Source organism: Monomorium pharaonis, chromosome 3 (genome assembly GCF_013373865.1).
Source record: "Monomorium pharaonis isolate MP-MQ-018 chromosome 3, ASM1337386v2, whole genome shotgun sequence".
In the NCBI taxonomy this organism is placed as follows: domain Eukaryota; kingdom Metazoa; phylum Arthropoda; class Insecta; order Hymenoptera; family Formicidae; genus Monomorium; species Monomorium pharaonis.
This window is the reverse complement of record NC_050469.1, coordinates 14,113,903-14,135,081: the sequence shown is the minus strand read 5'-3', so window position 1 is coordinate 14,135,081 and position 21,179 is coordinate 14,113,903. Positions and strand designations below refer to the sequence as shown.

General features: G+C 35.1%; 4 protein-coding genes across 11 annotated transcripts; 1 reads left to right on the top strand and 3 right to left on the bottom strand.

Annotated features, from left to right (window-relative positions):
* Window positions 1-163: 163 nt before the first annotated feature.
* On the top strand, window positions 164-5,778 carry LOC105835116 (GATOR complex protein MIOS-B). Of its 4 annotated transcripts, none has more exons than XM_012678114.3 (16): window positions 164-247; window positions 337-887; window positions 978-1,172; window positions 1,268-1,528; window positions 1,602-1,829; window positions 2,431-2,583; window positions 2,665-2,849; window positions 3,003-3,136; window positions 3,229-3,336; window positions 3,417-3,780; window positions 3,864-4,002; window positions 4,094-4,232; window positions 4,503-4,713; window positions 4,822-5,033; window positions 5,399-5,480; window positions 5,562-5,778. In XM_012678114.3, exons 2-15 carry the CDS (start codon window positions 752-754, stop codon window positions 5,478-5,480), a joined length of 2,547 nt encoding a protein of 848 aa, XP_012533568.1. In that variant the 5' UTR covers window positions 164-247; window positions 337-751; the 3' UTR covers window positions 5,562-5,778. The 4 variants fall into 4 exon arrangements, with proteins under 4 accessions (XP_012533568.1, XP_012533569.1, XP_036140215.1 ...); XM_012678115.3 differs by lacking the exon at window positions 164-247 and having other exon boundaries at window positions 267-470; window positions 594-887; XM_036284322.1 differs by lacking the exon at window positions 164-247 and having other exon boundaries at window positions 267-887.
* LOC105835117 lies at window positions 5,509-7,326 on the bottom strand. The gene is made up of 3 exons (XM_012678116.3): window positions 7,107-7,326; window positions 5,956-6,142; window positions 5,509-5,874 (listed from the first exon to the last, which is right to left on the bottom strand). Exons 1-3 carry the CDS (start codon window positions 7,185-7,187, stop codon window positions 5,798-5,800), a joined length of 345 nt encoding a protein of 114 aa, XP_012533570.1. The 5' UTR covers window positions 7,188-7,326; the 3' UTR covers window positions 5,509-5,797.
* A 508-nt stretch (window positions 7,327-7,834) lies between these two features.
* On the bottom strand, window positions 7,835-11,611 carry LOC105835118. Of its 3 annotated transcripts, none has more exons than XM_012678117.3 (3): window positions 9,781-11,611; window positions 8,838-9,333; window positions 7,835-8,766 (listed from the first exon to the last, which is right to left on the bottom strand). In XM_012678117.3, the coding sequence occupies exons 2-3, from the start codon at window positions 9,324-9,326 to the stop codon at window positions 7,870-7,872; spliced, it is 1,386 nt and encodes a 461-aa protein (XP_012533571.1). In that variant the 5' UTR covers window positions 9,327-9,333; window positions 9,781-11,611; the 3' UTR covers window positions 7,835-7,869. The 3 variants fall into 3 exon arrangements, with proteins under 3 accessions (XP_012533571.1, XP_028048246.1, XP_012533572.1); XM_028192445.2 differs by having other exon boundaries at window positions 10,068-11,611; XM_012678118.3 differs by lacking the exon at window positions 9,781-11,611 and having other exon boundaries at window positions 8,847-9,510.
* A 520-nt stretch (window positions 11,612-12,131) lies between these two features.
* On the bottom strand, window positions 12,132-19,519 carry LOC105835114 (ubiquitin-protein ligase E3A). 3 transcript variants are annotated; one of them, XM_012678111.3, is made up of 12 exons: window positions 18,509-19,519; window positions 17,267-17,402; window positions 16,986-17,166; window positions 16,481-16,846; window positions 16,072-16,382; window positions 15,774-15,980; window positions 15,392-15,691; window positions 15,111-15,311; window positions 14,719-14,996; window positions 14,014-14,230; window positions 13,576-13,811; window positions 12,132-13,498 (listed from the first exon to the last, which is right to left on the bottom strand). In XM_012678111.3, the coding sequence occupies exons 2-12, from the start codon at window positions 17,372-17,374 to the stop codon at window positions 13,378-13,380; spliced, it is 2,526 nt and encodes an 841-aa protein (XP_012533565.1). In that variant the 5' UTR covers window positions 17,375-17,402; window positions 18,509-19,519; the 3' UTR covers window positions 12,132-13,377. The 3 variants fall into 3 exon arrangements, with proteins under 3 accessions (XP_012533565.1, XP_036140208.1, XP_012533564.1); XM_036284315.1 differs by having other exon boundaries at window positions 19,283-19,519; XM_012678110.3 differs by lacking the exon at window positions 18,509-19,519 and adding an exon at window positions 18,437-18,483.
* Between the last annotated feature and the right edge of the window lie 1,660 nt (window positions 19,520-21,179).

Below are 21,179 nucleotides of genomic sequence, written 5' to 3'. Positions count from 1 at the left end.
TGCAATTTGTAACATCCAATGACTGTCGAGCTTTAACTAGAAACTAAGCGCTTATTGGATGTCGCAAATCGCAACTGGCTCCTTGCGATTAATGTAAAATGGGCTTTAAACTTGAAACTTCGAGCTTTGAAATTTCAAATTCTTTAAAACCTTTGAATATTCGAAATTGTCAAAAGTAACAGATCTATGCTCCATCCAGACATTTCTGTATCCATGAATAAAACGCACCTTAACCTCATTCATCCACGTATGAAAAACTATTATGATTCTTTTCTTTCGGTCTTTCACTTGTGCTGGCTCTATTTCTGCAATATTATATGTATTGCAATTGTGTAGGTAGGTTAAATGGTTGAGGGAGTTCCCGCGAGAGGAAACGAAGTCGCATGATAAAACGTAAACATCCAAAGATACCGAAGGGCATCAGGGCATATTCCACGAGGGACGATTAACCGTGACGTACCGTGTCAGAGGTAAAACCATAGTGGAACAAGTGTCGTATATCCGTTTGCAGACCTGACACAGAAATCCTCCAAGGAAAGAAAGGAAAATAGCAGAGAGGACAAACAGGATAAGTTTTCTTGGCATGTTGATAGACCGGGTGGACATCGCGCAACGGAATCACACTGGGTGCCACGCGTGTTGAACGTGACATCGTTTCAAAACTCGGTGTCGTCGTGATGTCAGCGGGAGCGAAATAACGCGACATGCTCCGACAATAGAGTGATCACGAGGATCAATCAAAGGTAGAAAGATGAACCGGCCTAAATGGGACGTGCTGTGGTCCCCTTTTCACTCGGACCGATTCATCACGTGGGACAGCGACGCGCAGTTGAATCTTTACGAGATCGGGCCGCGCGATAATAGCGTGCGGGAGAATGATCAGACTTGTAAGTTTGTGGCAAAAGTACACCATGCTCATGCTTGTTTTAAATAGGATATTAAAATACATATATATATATTTTTCTTTTTTACTGCAGATCTGCAAATCTCAGAGCACTCTGTTGCCGAGCTGGTTTGTTCCGTCACCATCAACAACTATGCAAAATGCGTCGACATATATCCCCAACCGGAGCCAGACATCATTGCCAGTGGCCACGCAAATGGAAAGATAGTTTTGAACACTCTCAGCCCACCGGAATTCGATTACCAGGGCCTAATTGGCAGAGAGTTTTGTACAGATTATTGTGCTACATTGTTATCGAGCAAGATTACAATGTTGTCCCGACGATGTGTCACTCTTAATCTCTGTATCTCAATAAAATTCCAGTTCCAAAGTACACGCGGTCGTGCAACGTCGTTGCCTGGAATCCAGTGGACACAAACCTGATTATGTCGGGTCTGGACAAACACAGCAAAGAGCATTCCGTGTTACTCTGGGACGTGCTGCATTGTCCGAAAGGCTCCGAGCGACCGGTAATAGAGGCTGGCATATCCGAAACCATACATTCCGCCGCTTGGTTTAAACATGAACCAAGATGTTTGGCTCTTGGCGTTAATAACAAACAGTTGAAAGTTATCGACTTCAGAGGTATACTACTTAAAAAAATACAACCCACAATTGCTAATGTACAATTCGATACCTTGTGTATTTTTTCCTTTAGATTCCACAAAGGTGGTAAATGTTACTTCAACGAAAGCGATATACAATTTGTCGGTTAATCCCCACAATTGTTATCAATTACTTTCGCATGTCGATAATCTAATAACAATCTGGGATACTCGGTGCTTCGAGAAACCAATCGTTACTATAATGCCGCAACGACAAGTAACGAAGGTAATCTGGTGTCCCACTAGACGAAATCTAATTGGCACGCTGCAAAAAGATTCAGGTATAACATATGCATGATTTTAAACTGATAATTATGTAATGAGTGTATATATATACTGATATATTAAATCACTTGTATCATGTAAAAACGCTTGACAACGCGTATTAGTCGACGAAAGCGCGCTAAAAAAAATACGAGTTTATTTGCAGGGATATGCTTAAAATAGTGAAAATTTCTTTACGAACTTTTTTGCTGCGTTCCTACTTGGTATTTGACATTTAATTTTTCTTGAAAACTATAAGCATAAGTGATATAAAGAAAAAAAGCAATAATTATTCATTTTTAAAAGACTCACACAGTGATACCCTTTATTTAATCTATATTCCTATTAAAAATTTCAAACTTAGGTTTAAGTCCCTACTTCCGTTAGTTTCCAAAAATCCGAAATATCGCTTTAAGATAGTTCAGACAGGATTTGGTAGTGCAAATTTTTTCCATAGTTTTCGGCAACTGTTCGCAGAAAAAAAGATACAAACAGTATGATACACTTCATATATAATTTTTTGTAATTAATGTTAGATTTCTCAAAATGCAAGCTGTTGATAAATCTAACATTAAAAAGAAAAAGAAAAATAGATATGCATTTATTCTTATTTTGCAGTTGGCTTGCATCTGTTTGACATTCAGTATTGCGGAACGGAGGATACTGAGCCGGGTGTTCTAGAAAGAGTGGTTTTACCACCATGGCATAGTCCCATAAGCTTTGCATGGCATCCGACCGATGAGAATCGATTGCTGGCAATATCAATACAAGGTATAGCTGACGATATTTTAAAGTATAATCTTTTCATGATGTGACATTATTCGACATTACTGGAGCGTTCTTATTTCGCAGGTTATTTAACAGATTACACTGTATCTGAGAGAATAACACTTAACTGGTCCGCACGGTCATGTCTCATGTGGAACTGTGCTTTTAAATCGTTTAAATATATACACAGTGAGGACAGCATTTATAAGGAACTGGATGATATTTCGGTTTTAACTAAGAGACGTGCTATGTTTGAATATGGTTTACTTGTAAGTAAGGATAGAGCCAAGGAATACAACATTTCAACGTTCTCTTTATTAACTTTTAAACCAAGCGTTTTGTTTGACTTATGCTAGCTTATTTTTCATTTTATTTCCACTCTTAATGATGTCTAATTGAATTATAATTGTATGCATTTGCAGCCAGAATTGGCTCACAATGGCGATATAGCAGAGAACGAAACTTTAAAAAATTTGTGGCAATGGTTGTACCTGAGTCGTTCTTTAGTAGAAGACGGCACTATACAGAGCCCCGATAATAAGCATCCTGGCGTAAGGTAAATTTACAACATCTTGGAAGTGTGTGTGTGTGTGTGTGTGTGTGTGTACATACACACACATATAAACATAATCTCCAATTTTTACATAGGACAGTTATGAAATTGGATCAACAAAATCCAGTCAATGGTTTGAAAACAGAAGTGATTCATCGACCTTGGACGGATATAGGTTCTGGTTATATGACAAAAATCTACAGGTAATTAAGTGCATGAAGATGTAGAGAAAATATGGGCATTCGTGCATCTTTGATGTAATTTTATTCGATACTGATTGTAGATCGCCGGATAGAGAAAGAAGTCTTCTTCTCTGTGGTTTGCGATTCGATAGAGAGACCAATACTGCATATGATAATTCGTATCTAGAAAAACTAGAGAAAGAAGGAGCGTATTCGAAAGCAGCCACATTTGCGGTATTTAATCTCTGCCTAAGACAAGCAATAGACATTTTAAACCGAGGTGCTAGCAAGAAACAGACGACTATTTTGAATATGGTAGCGATGGCGCTATCAGGCTTTTCCGAGGAACGTACCACGTTGTGGAGAGAATCGTGTCAGAAATCTAAGTCCCAATTATCGGATCCTTATTTAAGAGCAACATTTGGTTTCTTGACTGCGGATAATGACTCCTACGAAAGTGTACTTGTAAGTATGCATGAATATGCAAAGAGGCAAATCAAGATTTGATGAGACTGATATTAGGTACTTAACCAGCTTAATTTTCTTAGAACGAAAATAGTATGGCTGTCGAAGATCGCGTAGCATTCGCTCTCATGTTTTTATCGGATAATAAACTGCACGAGTATTTAAAAAAACTGACCCAGAAAGTAACTGAAGATGGAGATCTAGCGGGCTTCTTGGTTACAGGTTGTGACTCGAATATATTTTGTATTTTTGTAAATATGATTTTAAACTATGTTTAGCTCTTATTTATGACGCATTATATAACGCGCTTTAGGTACAAGTACAGATAGTATACAGTTATTGAGTAAATACTTGGAAATCACCTCAGATGTTCAGAGTTGTACTCTTATTGCTATCAGAGCTTTTCCGCCTAAGTTACTTCAGGAGAATCAGGTTCAAGTGTGGATTACGAAGTATGTATAATCAATCTTTTCTCGTAAATATTTTGTGATAAAATATGATTTCTCAAAACGAATTATACCATTTTTTACTTCATATTTTTTTACTCATAATTTTTAACTCTTTAATTTTTTATAAAACCACATACAAGAGACGTTCTGAATCGAATTCAGAATCCGTCAATTATCATTCAACTGTTGTCGCAAAGTGTTTTATTTCGCGTCGCTCCACTTCTCATAAATATTGAACAATTAGATTTCTTATTCCACATTTTATTGTTACAGTTACAGACACCTTTTGAATTCGTGGAAATTATGGTTTCAAAGAGCCAAATTTGACATTGCTATGAGGTCTTCGACACCGCAGGAGAAACCGCCGCAACAGATACATGTATCTTGTCATTTCTGTGGCAAAAGCATATCGGCTTCCATGCAAGGACTAAGTAGGACGAGGGTGCCATTCGGCAGATTAGGTAGTACTCCTAACAAATTAAAGGTACATTTCTATTTCTAATGTATCTAGGATTTTCTATAATTTACACATTTATTAAATTTCAAACTTTCGATATTAAAAGTCTTTCTACAATGTCCTTTTCGATTGTAGATGACAGCGTGCCCCAATTGCCGCAAACCTTTGCCGCGTTGCGCAATATGCTTAATGCACATAGGCACCGTCAGTGGACTGCAAACAGCTCCCAGTCCCGGTGGCAGGAACGAGGAATGCAATGCGAAGCTTACGGAATTTAATAGCTGGTTTTCGTGGTGTCTAACATGTAAACACGGCGGACACAGCGAACATATAGCTCAGTGGTTTCGGTGAGGATACGATATCGTACTTATCGCTGATTTGAATCTTATAGATGCATCTTAAGCCTTCGGTACACGATATGATTTTTCATGCTAGATCGCATACGAGGCATCTTAATACGTGTCCTGATTGGTTCAGATGATTATGTCACCAATCGTAAGCCAATGAGGATACGTAGTAAGGCACCTCGCATGCGATCTAGCATGAAAAATCGTATCGTGTGCCAAAGGCTTTAGTATTAATACAATTAATCTATATTAAATTTAGGATATATTAAAATATGTCTATCTGATGTTGAAAGAAAAGTAAATAAATGATATGTTACGAGGAATGCCTGCAACACCATTAATTTTTGTTCCTTAATATGTTTCAGACAACATACTGAATGTCCTGTAACATCTTGCAATTGTCGTTGCTCGTCCTTGGATTACATGCGGAATGCAACTGTGACATAGGTATAATTATAGACAAAAATGTTCAAATATGTATATTAATGAGATAATATATTTATTATAATTCTAATATATTTATTACAGTTTCGCATATTTGTATACTTGTATGTATACTGATCAGGTCTCACCAGATCAATTTTATGTACAAACGAGGGAATGTATGTTTGAATGCTCTTTTCTTTCATTGCAGCATTCCTTGTTATTTTTATTATATACGTACCAAAATAGCTGCTAACAGAATGTAAAAAGAGAAAAATGTAAGAAAAGAAATGAAACATAGTAAATAATTTGTACGTGTAAATTCTCTGGAGTTCTTATTCCTAAGCATAGAGTAATTCCTCTATCCGATTCTCCAATACGCAACGTATTGTCACCATTGTATTGTAGTTGTTGACATCTACAGCAAATACTTTTGTTAAGAACGCTGTCAACACGTTCAATCAGAAGAAATTGAGGCCAACAGAAAAGTTTTACTCACCGAAATCTGCAGTCAGATTTGGAGGAAAGCACAGAAAGTTCTTGCAGGACATGGTAGACTTTGACTTGACCGTACCACGCACCTCTATATAGTCTGATGCATCGCTGTCAAGTGGCTCAGGGAACGTTACGTTAATATGTGCGTCATCCGTCGTCGTTATCTCTGCACTCATACCATCCGAACTCTTCTGCAAATCGTCCAAAATACTTTTTAGGCCCATTTATATCAGTGTAGAATAGACTTCAAACATACCTTAACTTTCTATCTTTTTTTTAAGAACTAGAGAAAAATAGTTGAACTGAGCTCAGAGTTAATTTACGAGCCTTGCATACATGAATCATTAATACATACAAATAAAGGATTTATTTAATGCAATATCTTTCTATAAGAAATTAGATAAGATTAATAGTTTAACTGCAGTAGGCCTATTCTGTAACTCGTTAAGAGGTGTCGGTATTGTTATACTGTCATTGCGCAGCTTTTTTACCATATAAAATATCTGCGCAACAACTGTATAACGATACCGATACTTCTTAACGAGTTACAGAATAGGCCGTCAGTAAGCCTATTCTGTAACTCGTTAAGAGGTATCGGTATCATTATACAGTTGTTACGCAGATATTTTATATGGTAAAAAAGCTGCGCAATGACAGTATAACGAAACCGATACCTCTTAACGAGTTACAGAATAGGCCTACTAGGGCTCTATTCTGTACCGGCTACCGACAACTATCGGTGTCGTTGCGCAAGCTTTTTGCCATATAAAATATATGCAACGATACCGATAGTTGTCGTTAAGTGGTTATGAAATAGCACCCCAAAGTCCTATTCTGTAACTCTTAACGACAATTCAGTATCGTTATATTATCGTTGCGTAGCTTTTTTGTTATATATAATATGTGCGCAACGACAATGTAACGATATCGACACTGTCGTTAAGAGTTACAGAATAAGCCCACTGGGTCACTTTAAAAACAAAATAGTAAAGCCGTTCAAGTTTCTAAATAACTTTTTAATAAAAAATGTATTAATGATAACATTATTTAATCAATAATAATTAATATTTATTACAAAAACATACGATAATAGATTATCTTTTCGTGTCGAATCAATAATTACGATTAACCTAACCTAACAAAATATTTTCATACCTCCGTGACTCTGCCGAGCACGATCACATCCTGACCAATGCGTTGCCCTAATCGCTTACCCAGAATACGTTTGTCCGACATTTTCGTAAATTAAACAACGTATCCTTGATAACTGATATTTGAGTGCTCAAGTGACCAATGTGACCACCGCCAAACTGCGTAAAAAGAAACAAAGCAAACGAGAAACGAGAGGGCAACGCCGGCACCCGGGCACGGCCGGCAACGAAGCAAAGCTTGGCGCCAAACAGACAGATATATGATAGCTTGATAGCGCGTGCGCAAAAGGTCTACGCTTAACAAAAAATTTAATCATAGGTTAGATCAGGTTAGATTTGTTTTCTGTTCCTGTAAATCCTACGATCAATTGCGCCAGAACTTTCTTCTCACTGAATTTCAAACATATTTATTTCACTTCAAACGTACACTAGTTTGGCCATAAAAAGCACAGAAAGTTTTCTTGTGAAAGTGCCGCAACAACAAACTTTCAACGTAATTTTTAATAATTTATTAAACATTTTTACGCGTAACACACATAGCTATATTAAATTATTTTGTTTAATTTATACAATTGGATTGAATATAAAAGTTTATATCTTTAATCTCGTGCATGTTATGTATAATAATTTAAAATAATCACATTGTATATATATGTATATGTAGACGTATATTTCTTTTCATAAATATTTGAAAATCAACAAATTGTTATTTCACATATATATAATTCATTGTAATTAATATAAAAATATATTCAAAATTATGAAATTCAAGCATCTAGTAGTATTAAAATAGCCGTTATGAGGTTATACATGGCACGAGATTCCGCTATTGCTCGAGTTTTACCTATGCCTATCTGTGTGATACAAGGATTGGACAGCAGGCGTGCGCACATAATGTGATTATTCATTAATTTATTTTCCGTATTGCACACAGGAAATTGTTGTAGCTTGACTTTTAATAAACTCTCAAGGTCTCGTCCGATCTCGCGCATCAGATTCATCGCGTCGACACAGCTATCCCGTACAATCCGCATTTTCTCTCTCGTATCGTATGGAATCTTAATGGAATAATTCCTTTCGAATAGGGTATGAGAACTATTGATCTCGGAGGGATCGGTATTATGATCGAGTCCCCTATTATATCTCTTGTTGAAACTTTCAATGTAGAGTGACTTTGCCTTTTCTGTTAACTCTTCTATCGCGCAAGTTTCTTTCCTGTTAGTCACACTGTCCAATATTTCTGTACCTAAATCTCGTATTGTATTCTTAAGTGTTTCCTTGTCAATATCATTTACCTTGATATTATTTGTTAGGATGTTTGTATTAGCTATGTTTGATTGAATTCTTTCTAAGCTAGCTACATTTAGATTAGTTGTATTTGCTGGATTTAAATGATCTGAATTAGCTGTATTTGAAGTAGCTCCACTTGAATGCTCAGTTGCATTCTGATCTACGTTTGAATTAGCCAGTTTTTGTTTCAAATGCATCAGCAACTTTCTTGCGGCTTCTTGTTTAGCAGACTTCTTGCACGATGCCATACCTCTCTCCCGTAGTGATCCCAAACTAACTTCTATCGTGAATGTCTTCATGTGAGGTAGTCCTCCCTCATAAACAACATTGTAAATAATATCTTTCACATTTATTTGTCCCTGTTGACAGAATTCCTGTGTATAGAACAAAAAAATTGCATTACTCTCTGACAATATTAGTCTTTAAACTGTAATATCTTACTCACGACATTTACTTGCAACATTCCAACATAATTACAGCCAGTGGCCGATTGTTGATGCGATGAAGACATCTCGTAGACTTTTGTAGAATTTTGTGTAGGAATTTGTTGATGTGATGAAGACATCTCATAGACTTTTGCAGAACTTTGCGCAGGAATTTGTTGATGCGATGAAAACATCTCTTGTAGTTTTGCAAGACTTTGCACAGGATTTTGCGCTACGTTTGTAACTGAAGACGATGATGAAATATCAACCGGTAATGAAATTTCATTTTTTTCGACCAATAGTGACAGCATGTTCTTTGCAGCATCATGTTTGGCTTGCTTTTTGGAATTCCCTGTACCAGTTGCTTTGAATGTTTTACAAGACACAACACATACAAATTGTTTGCTGATCATATCAATGTTTTTCTCCATAAAATGGTAAATAGGAACATATCCTTTCTTAATTAATACTTCTTGTAACAAGCTAATGTTTGACTTATTATTAGCCATCCTGCAACTGATAAAAAAAATATTTGGTTGAAAAAATTATATGAAAAACATATATATCATAATCACATAAAGGAGTTTGCAACATACGAATGTAACTGTTTTTAAAAACATCCTGAAATACTACTTATATTTTTCTCAAGTTACACCTATATTAAGAATTTTTTAATATTTTTTTTTTTGTTTTTTATTGATCGCAAAGTGTGTTAAAATAACTAAACATTTTTTTATGTAAAAAAATCTTATTAAATGTTATTTTAAGCTATTAAAATTTAATGACAAAAACTTGGAATTAGTACTTAAAAATTTACTTATATAGTATACACAAACATTCCAGGATTAACTCAATTGATAGAAAAACAAATAATGAACTTGACGAACATTATAAAATTTCGATAGCGTCATGAAATAAAAAAATTACTGCTTTTAAATTTTTCATACAGAATTTTTTTCTTACTTCGTACTGTACCCGACGATTTTTTTAAAATGTTCTCTTGTCGTTATCAAAACAATGGTATAAGGTTGTCTGATATAATTTCTGCACTATTCAAAGTCACAACATTATTTATTGGAGCAAAATTTAAATATTCTGCTCCACTATTTTTCACTGTATCTTATTATTTTCACACATTTACTTGAAACATTGAAGAAATCACAATTAAAGTAAAAAGAGAAAAATGATGTAGAGATCCCGTGGTACGTGGCACCAAATGCCAAGAAGAACAAAGAAGAATTTCTGCTCACTCTGCGCTCCGGAACTGAACTTGTCAGGGGAAATCCATTCCTCTACTGATGTTATCAGCATTTATAAAGATAAGTCCCCAGTTAGTAAAACAATGGAAAGATGAGTCGGATGATTTAATACTCTCTAATTTAAAATACAAAAAAATTAACTCTTGCAACTTGCATTACAAAAATAATTTAATTTTTATAATATAAAGATGCGACATTAATAGGTCTGATAATTATTTAAGAATAACGTTAGAAGCTTTCACTTCCGGTTTCAAAATTTCTGGCTTAAACGTATCACGATTAAAGTTGCACGTCGAAAAACTATCAAAATTATTAGGAGAACGTAATGTTCCAATCTCACATGCACGCGATTTGAGGATAACTTTGGAAAGAAATTACTCCGCTTATAATCCTCCATTCGAATGGTACACTTGGACGAATTGGCAGGCTGATTTGTCCTGATTGGTCGTGCCAAGTTCTGTCATTCGAGTAACCTAAACGAAAGCTCATCCGCCAGTATTTAGACCGGTATTCATAGTCAAATTTTATTTCAAGACTATTAGCATTTCCAATCAGTCTGGGTTAATTGCTCCGGGAGCGATTAATGACCAATTATAAGGCCAATCACAATTATTCCTCTGAAGAATGGAATAACTATGATTGGCTAGTTCTAGGACGGAATTCATAGACCGATCTTAAGTTTAACTAGTTCAAGAAACTAAAGTCTAGCCACGAGCAGACTTAAGAAAGCCTTCGGCACACGATACGATTTTTTTATGCTCCTCATTGACTTATGATTGGTGACATAATCATTTGAGCCAATCAGGACACGTATTAAGATGCTTCGTATGCGATCTAGCATGAAAAATTGTATTGTGTGCCGAAGGCTTTAACCGAAATAAAAGTATTAACATCTCAAGATCGTACTTAAGATGGATCTTGAATAAGATCGGTCTAATTCTGTCCCTAAAAGAAAAGAACCTGAAACGGGTTAACTCAGAGTATCGATCATGTAATTTTTCCTCTAGGGCGGAAACGTGAAAAGTGAAAAATTTCAAGTTACTGTCTCTTTCTATTCAACACCAATAGAAAGAGATAGTTACATGAAACTTTTCACTTTTCACGTTTTCGCCTTAAAGAAAAAATTACATGATCGCTGCCCAGGCTATCGATCGTGTAATTTTTCCCCTAGAGTGGAAACATGAAAAGTCAAAAGTTTCAAGTTACTGTCTCTTTCTATTCAACACTAATAGAAAGAGATAGTTACATGAAACTTTTCACGTTTCCGCCCTAAGGAAAAAGTTACACGATTGCTGCCCAGCTCTGATTGAAAACAATGTCTTAAGATATTGGTTGTGATTGGTTGATGATATCTTAAGACAGTACTTGAAATAGTTGAAATGGTTTCAAAGATAAGATTTGACTAATAGCGGTCTTAGCCTCCCCCCTCCCCAAGATTCTAGAGATCTAAAAAATTATTTGTCTCAACTCTACTTTTATTAAAATATACTTTTCTGATCATTAATTTTTAGAAATTGTGTTAAAAATTAAACGGTAAAAATAAAAGTTAAGAACTCTTAAATCTAGTTAATTTTATATGACTTAATTTTTAACTTTAACTGGTTATTTTTAAAACATATCTTAATTTATTAATTTCTTAAGTATTTATTTATGTAATATTTAAAAAAATTATTTAAAAACAAATATTTAAAAAAGATACTTTCCTGTAAAAAACGATATTTCTTCGTTATTTTATATAAACTTAATTTTCAAATAAAATAATAAATTTGATAATTCATATAATTGTGAGTAATTTGATAAAAAGTTACGACTTTCGATTTAGCTATAATGGTTTTCAAAATTAACTTTTATAAGCCATAAATTTTATAAATTAATTTTGTAATCCATTTTAACTTTAATTCAATTTATTTTAAAAAAGTATCGACTTACCCAACGCTGATGTATATGTATATAATTTTTTACCTTTTAGAAGAAAAAAGAATAGTAAAAAAATAATTTAATTATTTTTAACACTTAACTTTCTGTTAATATAATATAATGAATAGGAGGTATCTACTATTTTTTCTGAGAGCTTTATTGTCACGTGAATAACAATAAAACGACTGACAATGTCTGGCAGTCGTTAAAGAGCTGCCTATTATAAACGTTTATACAAATCGAATTTCTATTCGATACTACTTGATCATCATCGTGTGACGCGAGATACATGAAAAAAATATTAAAAACTGAAAGAAAAATACATATACAAAAGCGCCACTATCCCACGCATTATTTTACAAAAAAAGATCTGTTCACAGTGATATTAGCTCAGTGTGTTTTGTATTAAGGGTTGTTTTCGGCTTTGCTGCATCAGATGCGTTTAGGAAGCTAAACGGCAATTTGAAAACAACTTTGTACAATGAAAGCCTCTCTTATTCTTTTTTCATCTTATATTTTCAACTTATTTGTAATAAAATAAAAATGGCAAATCAATAAAAAAATATATTTTTTAAATACCAATTATCAATTTTACTTATTCAACTATTATCCAAGTTAAATGTTGCGTTATATAATTACATAAATCATGTTTCTACAAATATATTCGATTATTTTATAAATAACATTTCCTTATTTTTGATTAAAATTTTGTTTACATTGTAAACATGTAAACTCAATATGAAGTTATAATTTATGCTAACAAATCGTTTCGATAATGAAAATTTAAATTATATCATTATCATTTTGTTGGCAATGAAAAACATTCATAAATAAAATATCTCGAAGTAAAATCACATAATGATTGCAACCATCGAGTTCCCGAAACGCATCCTATTTATGTCGACTATGTTCACTAACGTTACATATTTATTTATATAATGTAGTTTCGCATTCGGTTTTTACACTCATTGTAGTCGTGCGTTTCAAAAAATGTCTCTTGCACTTTCTCCCTCAATCGTTTCGGAATGGTTAACGAAATCGATCTTCGTTACCTATATCTTAGTAGAAAAAGTACACAGTATGGTACAAGTGACTCTTGCAGTGGTGCAAGTTTCAAAGCATTTTTAAAGAACATTTTTTTTGTATAAAGAATTCGATCTTTGATTCGTTGAAATTTTTAGAATGTTAGGAGCCATTTGATGATTTTCATATTGCACAAGCAACGTTTCAATGTTTAAGCGCACTGGCACAGTTTTTAGATTACTATGATAAATATTTTTGAATAATATAGTTACGAATAAAATGACAAAAATAAATGAGTCTTATTGTGTACTTCGAGTATCATTCGAAAGACGGTGGAAGAAAGAGGAGCAATAAAGCATGCTCATAACATGCCAAAACCTTTCGAATAATTGATTGCTTTTAATAAGCGATCTTGCAGCTTCTCTATTGTACTATAATCCGGCAATAATAACACATTAAAGCATGTGTGTGCTATTGGCAACCTGAAAATATACATTAATGATTAATTGGTAATTGGTAAATAATTAACAGTACTTATATACAATGATGCGAATATTACCTGTCAGAATCTGGGCCATGTCTGGCAATGACCATCTTGAGTCTCGAGAGACCGCCAACAGGTACTCGATCGCTACCCGTGGTGAATTGAAGAAGTCTTCGCTGGCTCTCCGGTGACAAGGAGTGCGCTACACGCCAAAAGTTACGTACCGCCTCACTTTCCACGGTATAACCGCCTTCGTATTCCGTAGCTGCTTCCAGCTCGGCGAAATCAAATATTTTACTTCCACACACGAGCTATATGCATGTTCATATTATTTCGTCAGAATAATTGTTCAATATATAACGTATATCTTTCACGCCATATCACACACACACACACACACACACACACACACACACACACACACACACACACACACACACACACACACACACACACACACACACACACACACACACACACACCATGCACGCACACACACACAATTGTATATACCTGCTCAATCTCTTCAGGTCTGAAGAGTAATGCGAGTGGACTTTCATCTGTAACCATTTGGAAGCCACGTCTGAAGGCATTGAATTGTCTCTCCACGGATTTATTAAGCAAGAAATCCGCGTAGAGATCAGCAAATTCTTTTTTATTTCCCTGTGTAACATACAGCTCGTCACCGTTTTCCTTGAGCTCATGAAATGATAACGATCCAAATACATCTCTATAAAAAAGATGCAAAGAGAAAATACAATAAAATTTTGTGCGTGATCGTTTCAAATTCTAATTTTTAATAGTAAACCTTTAGTCTTTTGGTCTAAACTTTAAACTGTAATGTTTTTTTTTAAGCGTTTCTATTGTCTTAAATCATAACAAAGACAGGTATAATTGATAATGATTGACAATTGATAAGTAAATATTTATTCATAATTTATTTTTTTGTTAAATAAAAAATAAAAATTTACTTTATAATTTTTATCCATTATTCAATGAAAAAATGATTTTAAATTCTTTAGTTCCTATTATTTAAATAAACAATTATTAAATAATGTTTATCATTAAACCATAATCCCTTTAAGTGAATCGGCCAGATTTCAAATATAAAATTTAGAGCTTAGAACACGTTAATATTGCAGTTTAGAACCTACAGTAAAAAACTAAAGACTTGGCTCTGTATCTATTGCTGATTATCTTAACTTATCGAAAACATACTTGTAACCCACTCGGAAAGTTTGCATAAATATTTCTGGCATATCATCTCCTGTATACTCCATTAATTCTTTTAGTGTTCGATATAGTGTCGGACTCCAATCCTCCAAATCAGGGAAACCGCCTTTTCTGCCTAGCAATTTTCTGTAAACTACCATTGGAAAACGCACATCCAGAATTACATTGTTATAAATTGCTAAACCAATAACTATGCCTATTAATGTGAACTGTGCGTCACTTTCAAATGATGTCGGATTGAACCATGTCATTTGTGTGTCTTCCTAAAATAAAACGGTAACTATGTTTCATAGATTTAAATTACAAATATACATAAAAAGGCATTAAACACGCTAAGATAGAAAAATAACATGTTAATTAGGTGTGCAAATTCTCACCTGAGTGGTGAACATGCCAAAGTCAGGATTAAAAATTTCCTCGACAACTAGTTGAAAAAATTCTTTAGACACACCGCCTTCATCGACACCTTGCTCCCCCTCGAATTCAACAACCAATTGCTTTTTTAAATCAGACGGATTTTCCATTGCTACCATTTCCAATTCCACCAATGCGTCATCTATCAAATGATCTCTTCGCACCTGTTTAAGTGAAAATTAATTTAATTTATACTGTTCTTTCAAAGTTAATCGTCCCCTTTGACATCTTCGAATTAACAAACCTTTAATCTAAGATATGGATTAGTAGGTTGTCCGACAACAGTTTGTAAAAAGCTCATACGTCGTTCGCTATACATTCTGATACGGTTATCATAATACAAGCCCAAAGTTTTAGTGGCCGGCGTAAGAATAAAAGCATAATTCATAAAACTAAATTTCTGTGGCTCTTCGCTCTTGTAATAAGCAAAATCTTTGTCCATCTCTATGGCATCGCTAAGTGGCTCATTGTAAAAATCAGTAAATGGTATGAAAGGTTTACGTGCATCTAACGTGGTAATTCCTAATTCCATCGCTAACAGATCCTGAAATGTTTATTTATCATATGTAATGTAACTGATATATGTACATATATATCTAGTTGAGAATAATTGACGAAAGTACTACCTGAGGAATTTGTCCTGATATTGCTGATCGTGAAGTAGTTTTGTCACTACCAGTCGATTCACCCTCGTCACCCAACATTAACTCAGGAGGATCTAACTCACCAGCCAACATACTCGCGTAATATAAAATTTTCATAACTTTCGTAGGTGCAGTAATAGTATCCGCATCTTGGACGCAATAGTCACGTGTGAAGGCTCCTCCGATTACCTGTAAGAAAATAAAAAATATAACATGCAAGTTGTTTCAAGATCTGCATAAGTGAAATAAATATTGTTGACAGGGTTGTGAAAATGAGTACCTTGACAGTTATGAGTTCTTGTAGCGCTTGCAGAAGACTTGGAAGCCGCGACTTGCAATGCTTGGCCCATACGCGCGCTAACTTGGCCTGCGCTAATACTGGCACGCAGCTCAACGCTTTACATAACATATGGAGAGCCAATTCCAAGTATTCGCTATTCCCAAGCATCGGAATTTCAAAGACAATGAGAAATACATTTAACAAACTATCCATACTGTCCCATCGTACCATACGAAATACTCTCAGATCTAATTCTATATCATCTGCCAAAGTGACTAGCGCATTGACCAGAGCTGACTCAAACACTTCGCCTAGTTAAGTGGAATAAGATATTTAATTTAATTTAATCAGTAAAGATATCAATGTTGAGGCAGCATTTAAGATACAATTGTATTTCTTTATTTTATACCTGGCAGAGACCAAAGTGCTTCAAAAGCTCTACGGACTGATGGTAAATCAACACTGGTATCGTCATTGTTAGGAACTGTAGGCGATGGATCACTACTATCCTCTTCTTTGTCTTCCCCTTGCAGAGATCGTACTGCTTCTTTATCCAAATCAGCGGGTGGCCTTAACAGAGTGTCTGGTGCACGTTCGAGAAGTGCCGTTAAAGGGGAATTGCTTTTCTCAGTCTTTTGAAAACTGAGACTCAACGCTTTTCCAGAAGAAAACACTTCCCCCAAAGTACGAATTAATAAAGAATATGAATCCTCTGCTTTACATTTTTCTATAATATCCAGAAGTTTAGCTTCCGTAAGATATGACTCTTGTTTTCCTAATAAAGAATGATTAACGTGTTATTTACACGCATGAATAATCGAACCTTCACATTCTTGCATACTGTCAGATCTAATAGATATTAGATAATAATTAGATACTTTGCTTGAATTCTTAATAAATCAAACTAAATGTACCTTCATCAGAACTCGTAGAATTAACACTTTTTACAGGTAGACTCTTAGCTAACGACGTCTGTCCAGGCTCTATAGTAGTCCGAGCGACTTTACTGGGTTGCGTGCCATCGCAGAGTCTCGCTTCTTGCGAGAACAATTGTATCGCTTGAGCGGCCGCTTGATTTGGAGTAAGATTAGTTACCTAATATAAAACCAAAATGTAGAGTACATAAGCAAAACGTTATTTAATTCCTTCCTGCAGTAGTTTATTGCAGGCAAATGGATGAACTTTTAAGTCATACCTTGCCACTAGAGGCACAATGCTGATTGTCACAATGAGGATTTCCACATCCGTCTGTGAGCTGGTAAAAATAACGTTCGATGAGCTTCTTTGCAGCTGCACGCTTCATGTCGCTGCAAGGACTCTCTGCTCCTACCCTATAAAAATAACAGTATAATAATAAAATATGTGTAAAATGTATATAAACTGGATTCTCGAAATGCTCTCTATCGTACGGCTACACGTAAACATATTTTATTCGTTAAATTGTTACACAAATCTGCCTGAATACTGGATACGCTCAATAACTTTTCGAGCTCTTTGAAATGCTCAGAACTAAAAAAAATTCTTATGTCTATCTGTGCAAAAAAGTAACTAGTCATTGAATTTCACAATAATATATTGTTTGAGATCGATTCGTTTATCGAGCGAGAAGAGGAAGCGGTTGAAGAACAAAGATCGCTCGGATATTTTCGACGCGAACGCAAAAAACATCGTCTCAAGGATTATATATCATCGTAGTAAAATCCCGGAGATGAATCGGTGTCGTTGCACTAAAACAAAAAGCGCTAATAATAGACAGTCTTACGATTTCGCGATTTCACATGACGAAGCTATGTAAAGTACTACGTCGCTGTAAACAGTGTAAACAAATCTCCCTCGTGCGAAGTCAAAATGTGCGGGACGGAAACGCGGGCGGAAAAGGAAGAAACGGAGAAAGAGAGTGAGAGAAAGAGAGAGAGAGAGAGAGAGAGAGAGAGAGAGAGAGAGAGAGAGAGAGAGAGAGAGAGAGAGAGAGTGTGTGTGTGTGTGTGTGTGTGTGTGTGTGTGTGTGTGTGTGTGTGTGTGTGTGTGTGTGTGTGTGTGTGTGTGTGAAAGAGAGAGAGAGAGAGAGACAGATCGTGCTAAGGAAAACGAAGAGTAGTGAAAATCTTCTCGTGGAACGTCGAGATCGCGTTGAATTTAACACGCGTATTTATCCGGCGCTGTTCCGGAGAACCCGCGGGCGTCTAGCCTTTTGGAGCAGCTTTTGTCAAACGCTGTCAGACACTGCGCGATGACAAACGCACTCCGCGACTCCCCATGCGAAGGGGGAGAGCAATTTCTTTCCTTTTTTTTTTTAATTATTTCTTTTTCTCTTTGCTCTCTTTTTTATGGGTGACGCTAAGCACGCAACCAACTCTCGTGACACCTGGAAACGTGATCTTCTCCAGGGTCCCCCTGACTCTTGGCGCTCATAGACCGTAAATCGTCGGAATTTTGCCTGTTTTGCTCGGCGACGGGAAGCTGAGCCGTGCCACCGCGAGCTCTTCTCTCTCCGCGCTCCGATCCGTCGCGCGCACAGCAATTATCGCCGTCTGCGCGACACGCCGGGATTCTTTCTCCTCCTCCTTCTGCTGCTGCTGCTGCTCCGGCTGCTTCTGTTGCTGCTGCTGCTGTTTTAACACTCGGCACCACGGGGCGAATGTCGCACGGTACCCGCTCGTTCAACGTGTCCTTTAAACGTCGCGTGCGACGAACAATCGAGTTCCTCACACAGGCAGAGAGATACTTTTCGATACGTCAGAGACGTACTGGCGGGGTGGGGGAGAGTGCGAGCGAGCAAATGAAAGCGAGAGAGAGAGAGAGAGAGAGAGAGAGAGAGAGAGAGAGAGAGAGAGAGAGAGAAGGGAGAGAGAGAGAGAAGGGAGAGACAGAGACAGGCGGAGTTCGGAGTTTAAAGGCGATAGAAAAATATAGGGAAGTGGAAATGGAAGAATGAGGCACACGGGACAGAGAGGATGCAACTATAGGAGAAAGAGAGAGAAAAGTGTGATCAAGATAGAGAAAGTAAGAGATTCGAGATGATCTTCGAAGAAATTGCTGCTGAGATTCCGCGTGTTTTGGAGGTTAGGAAAATGGACGGCTGAGCGAATCGTCCTGGATTACACGGTAGGAATTCGACGCAACTCTGATCGGCTAACGGGGAACCAAAGAGTTCGTTCAAGGAAAAGAGCCACCGCTGTCTCTTTTGCTTTCTGTGTCTACTGACGTCTACCGTTTGCAATCAGCACCACGACAGGGCCACTGGGCCACGAGTTATCGCGGTGACGTACACGACTCTCGACTAGTGAGTCGTGATTGCCGCGCGACAGATCGACCTCTCGATTTATCGCGCAATTTCAAATCTTACGCGATACACATTGATATGTATACGTTATATAAAATGTAATTATGACATATATTTGTTAATTATATGTGTAATATATATTTTTTATTATTAAATATAATTTACAATGTAACTATATCTTCATTAACTTTGTACCCTAGTAATCCTTCCCCCTGCCTCAATTCTATACATTTTTTTCGTGCTTATCTGGGAAAAAATGTTTCATATAAAAACTAAAAACTAAAAAATATATTATATATATATATATATATATATATATATATATATATAGATAAAATGTGTCCATATATGTTTATACTAGTTTCCTTTTTTTGCAAAATTTCTGTTTGATATAACAAAATAATAGTCATATTAAAAAGACAGAAACTAATTTAAAAAATAATTTTTGCATTGCTTAATTCTTTGAAAAAAGCTAAGTATAATATAATTATATTTATTTTGGAATATGTATGGTAATGATTATATATGGACAATTTTTCATACTTAGCTTTTTTTAAAGGAAGCAAAGCAAAAATTATTTTTTTAATTAGTTTCTGTCTTTTCAGTATGACTATTATTTTTTATATTAAACAATTTTTATAAAAAAAAATACTATAAACCTATATGGACATATTTTATATATATTTATATATGTTTTTATATGAAATATTTTTTTCCCGGGTAATCTCTAATCTTCTCTTTCTTTTTTATCTCTTTTTACATTTTTACTATTAAGTATATTTAATTTTCTCTTTATTACAGATTTATTTTATTATTATGTACAATTACTTTGTTATAAATAGACAAAATTGAATTTTTCTTTAAATAAATTGTATTAATGATGTCTTTAGTGTTCTTTGAATAATTGTTAGAAATATACTTATGTCATATTTTTAATTATATAAGCTAAAGAGCATAAAGATGCAGCTAAAATGTTACACCACGCATTTGTTTATACATATATAAATATAAACAACTTTTGTTTCGAAACCTGTGTTTTATTTGTTATGTCGTATAAAATAAACAATATTTTAAATAGAAAGTATTTTTGTATTCATCCCCTTTTCTGCTAATTATTTTAAAAATTAAAAAAGGTCAAATAATAAACTAAATATGAATTCGCTAAATATTTTATTAAATATAATGTTAAATGGATTATTTTAAAAATGTACATTGTTCAAGAAATATATATGCGATTTGCATCAGTACTCACATTGTTTCATCAGGATTAGATCATCGTTGCTATCATGCCCATTGATCCGTGGAGACCTTTAGTGTTTCCTACCGCGTTTGAAATCCTCGCAAAAAGATGCGTTTGGGAACAAAACTGCCGGATTTCCATTGTTTAAGCAAGTATCAGACCGATAAAAGACAACTTTTTTAATGCGAAAGCAATGCGTGAAAAGAGATGAATTGCGAGAGTATTAATTTGCACGCGAGGAAGATTTTATTGCTTACTGTTCAGAAACACAGCGATTTCTATTGACAATGGCGATGACAATTACTCATCGAAAATCAATCAGTCGACGATTCTCTGAGTCGAGAAATTAAAATTTAGTATATGCGGTAGCGTTATGTAAGTAATGGAAAGCAAACTGTTCTTTTCTTTTTGTTCTAGTATTTCGAAGTTGCGTAAAATTTATTCAAATAAACGATCAGTGATTGTGATTATTTTTTAAATTAATGATTTATAATTTCTCTCTCTCTCTCTCTCTCTCTCAATTTTATTAATTATGACTTTATTATATTTATATATGTATATATTATCAAAAAGCCTAATAAGTTC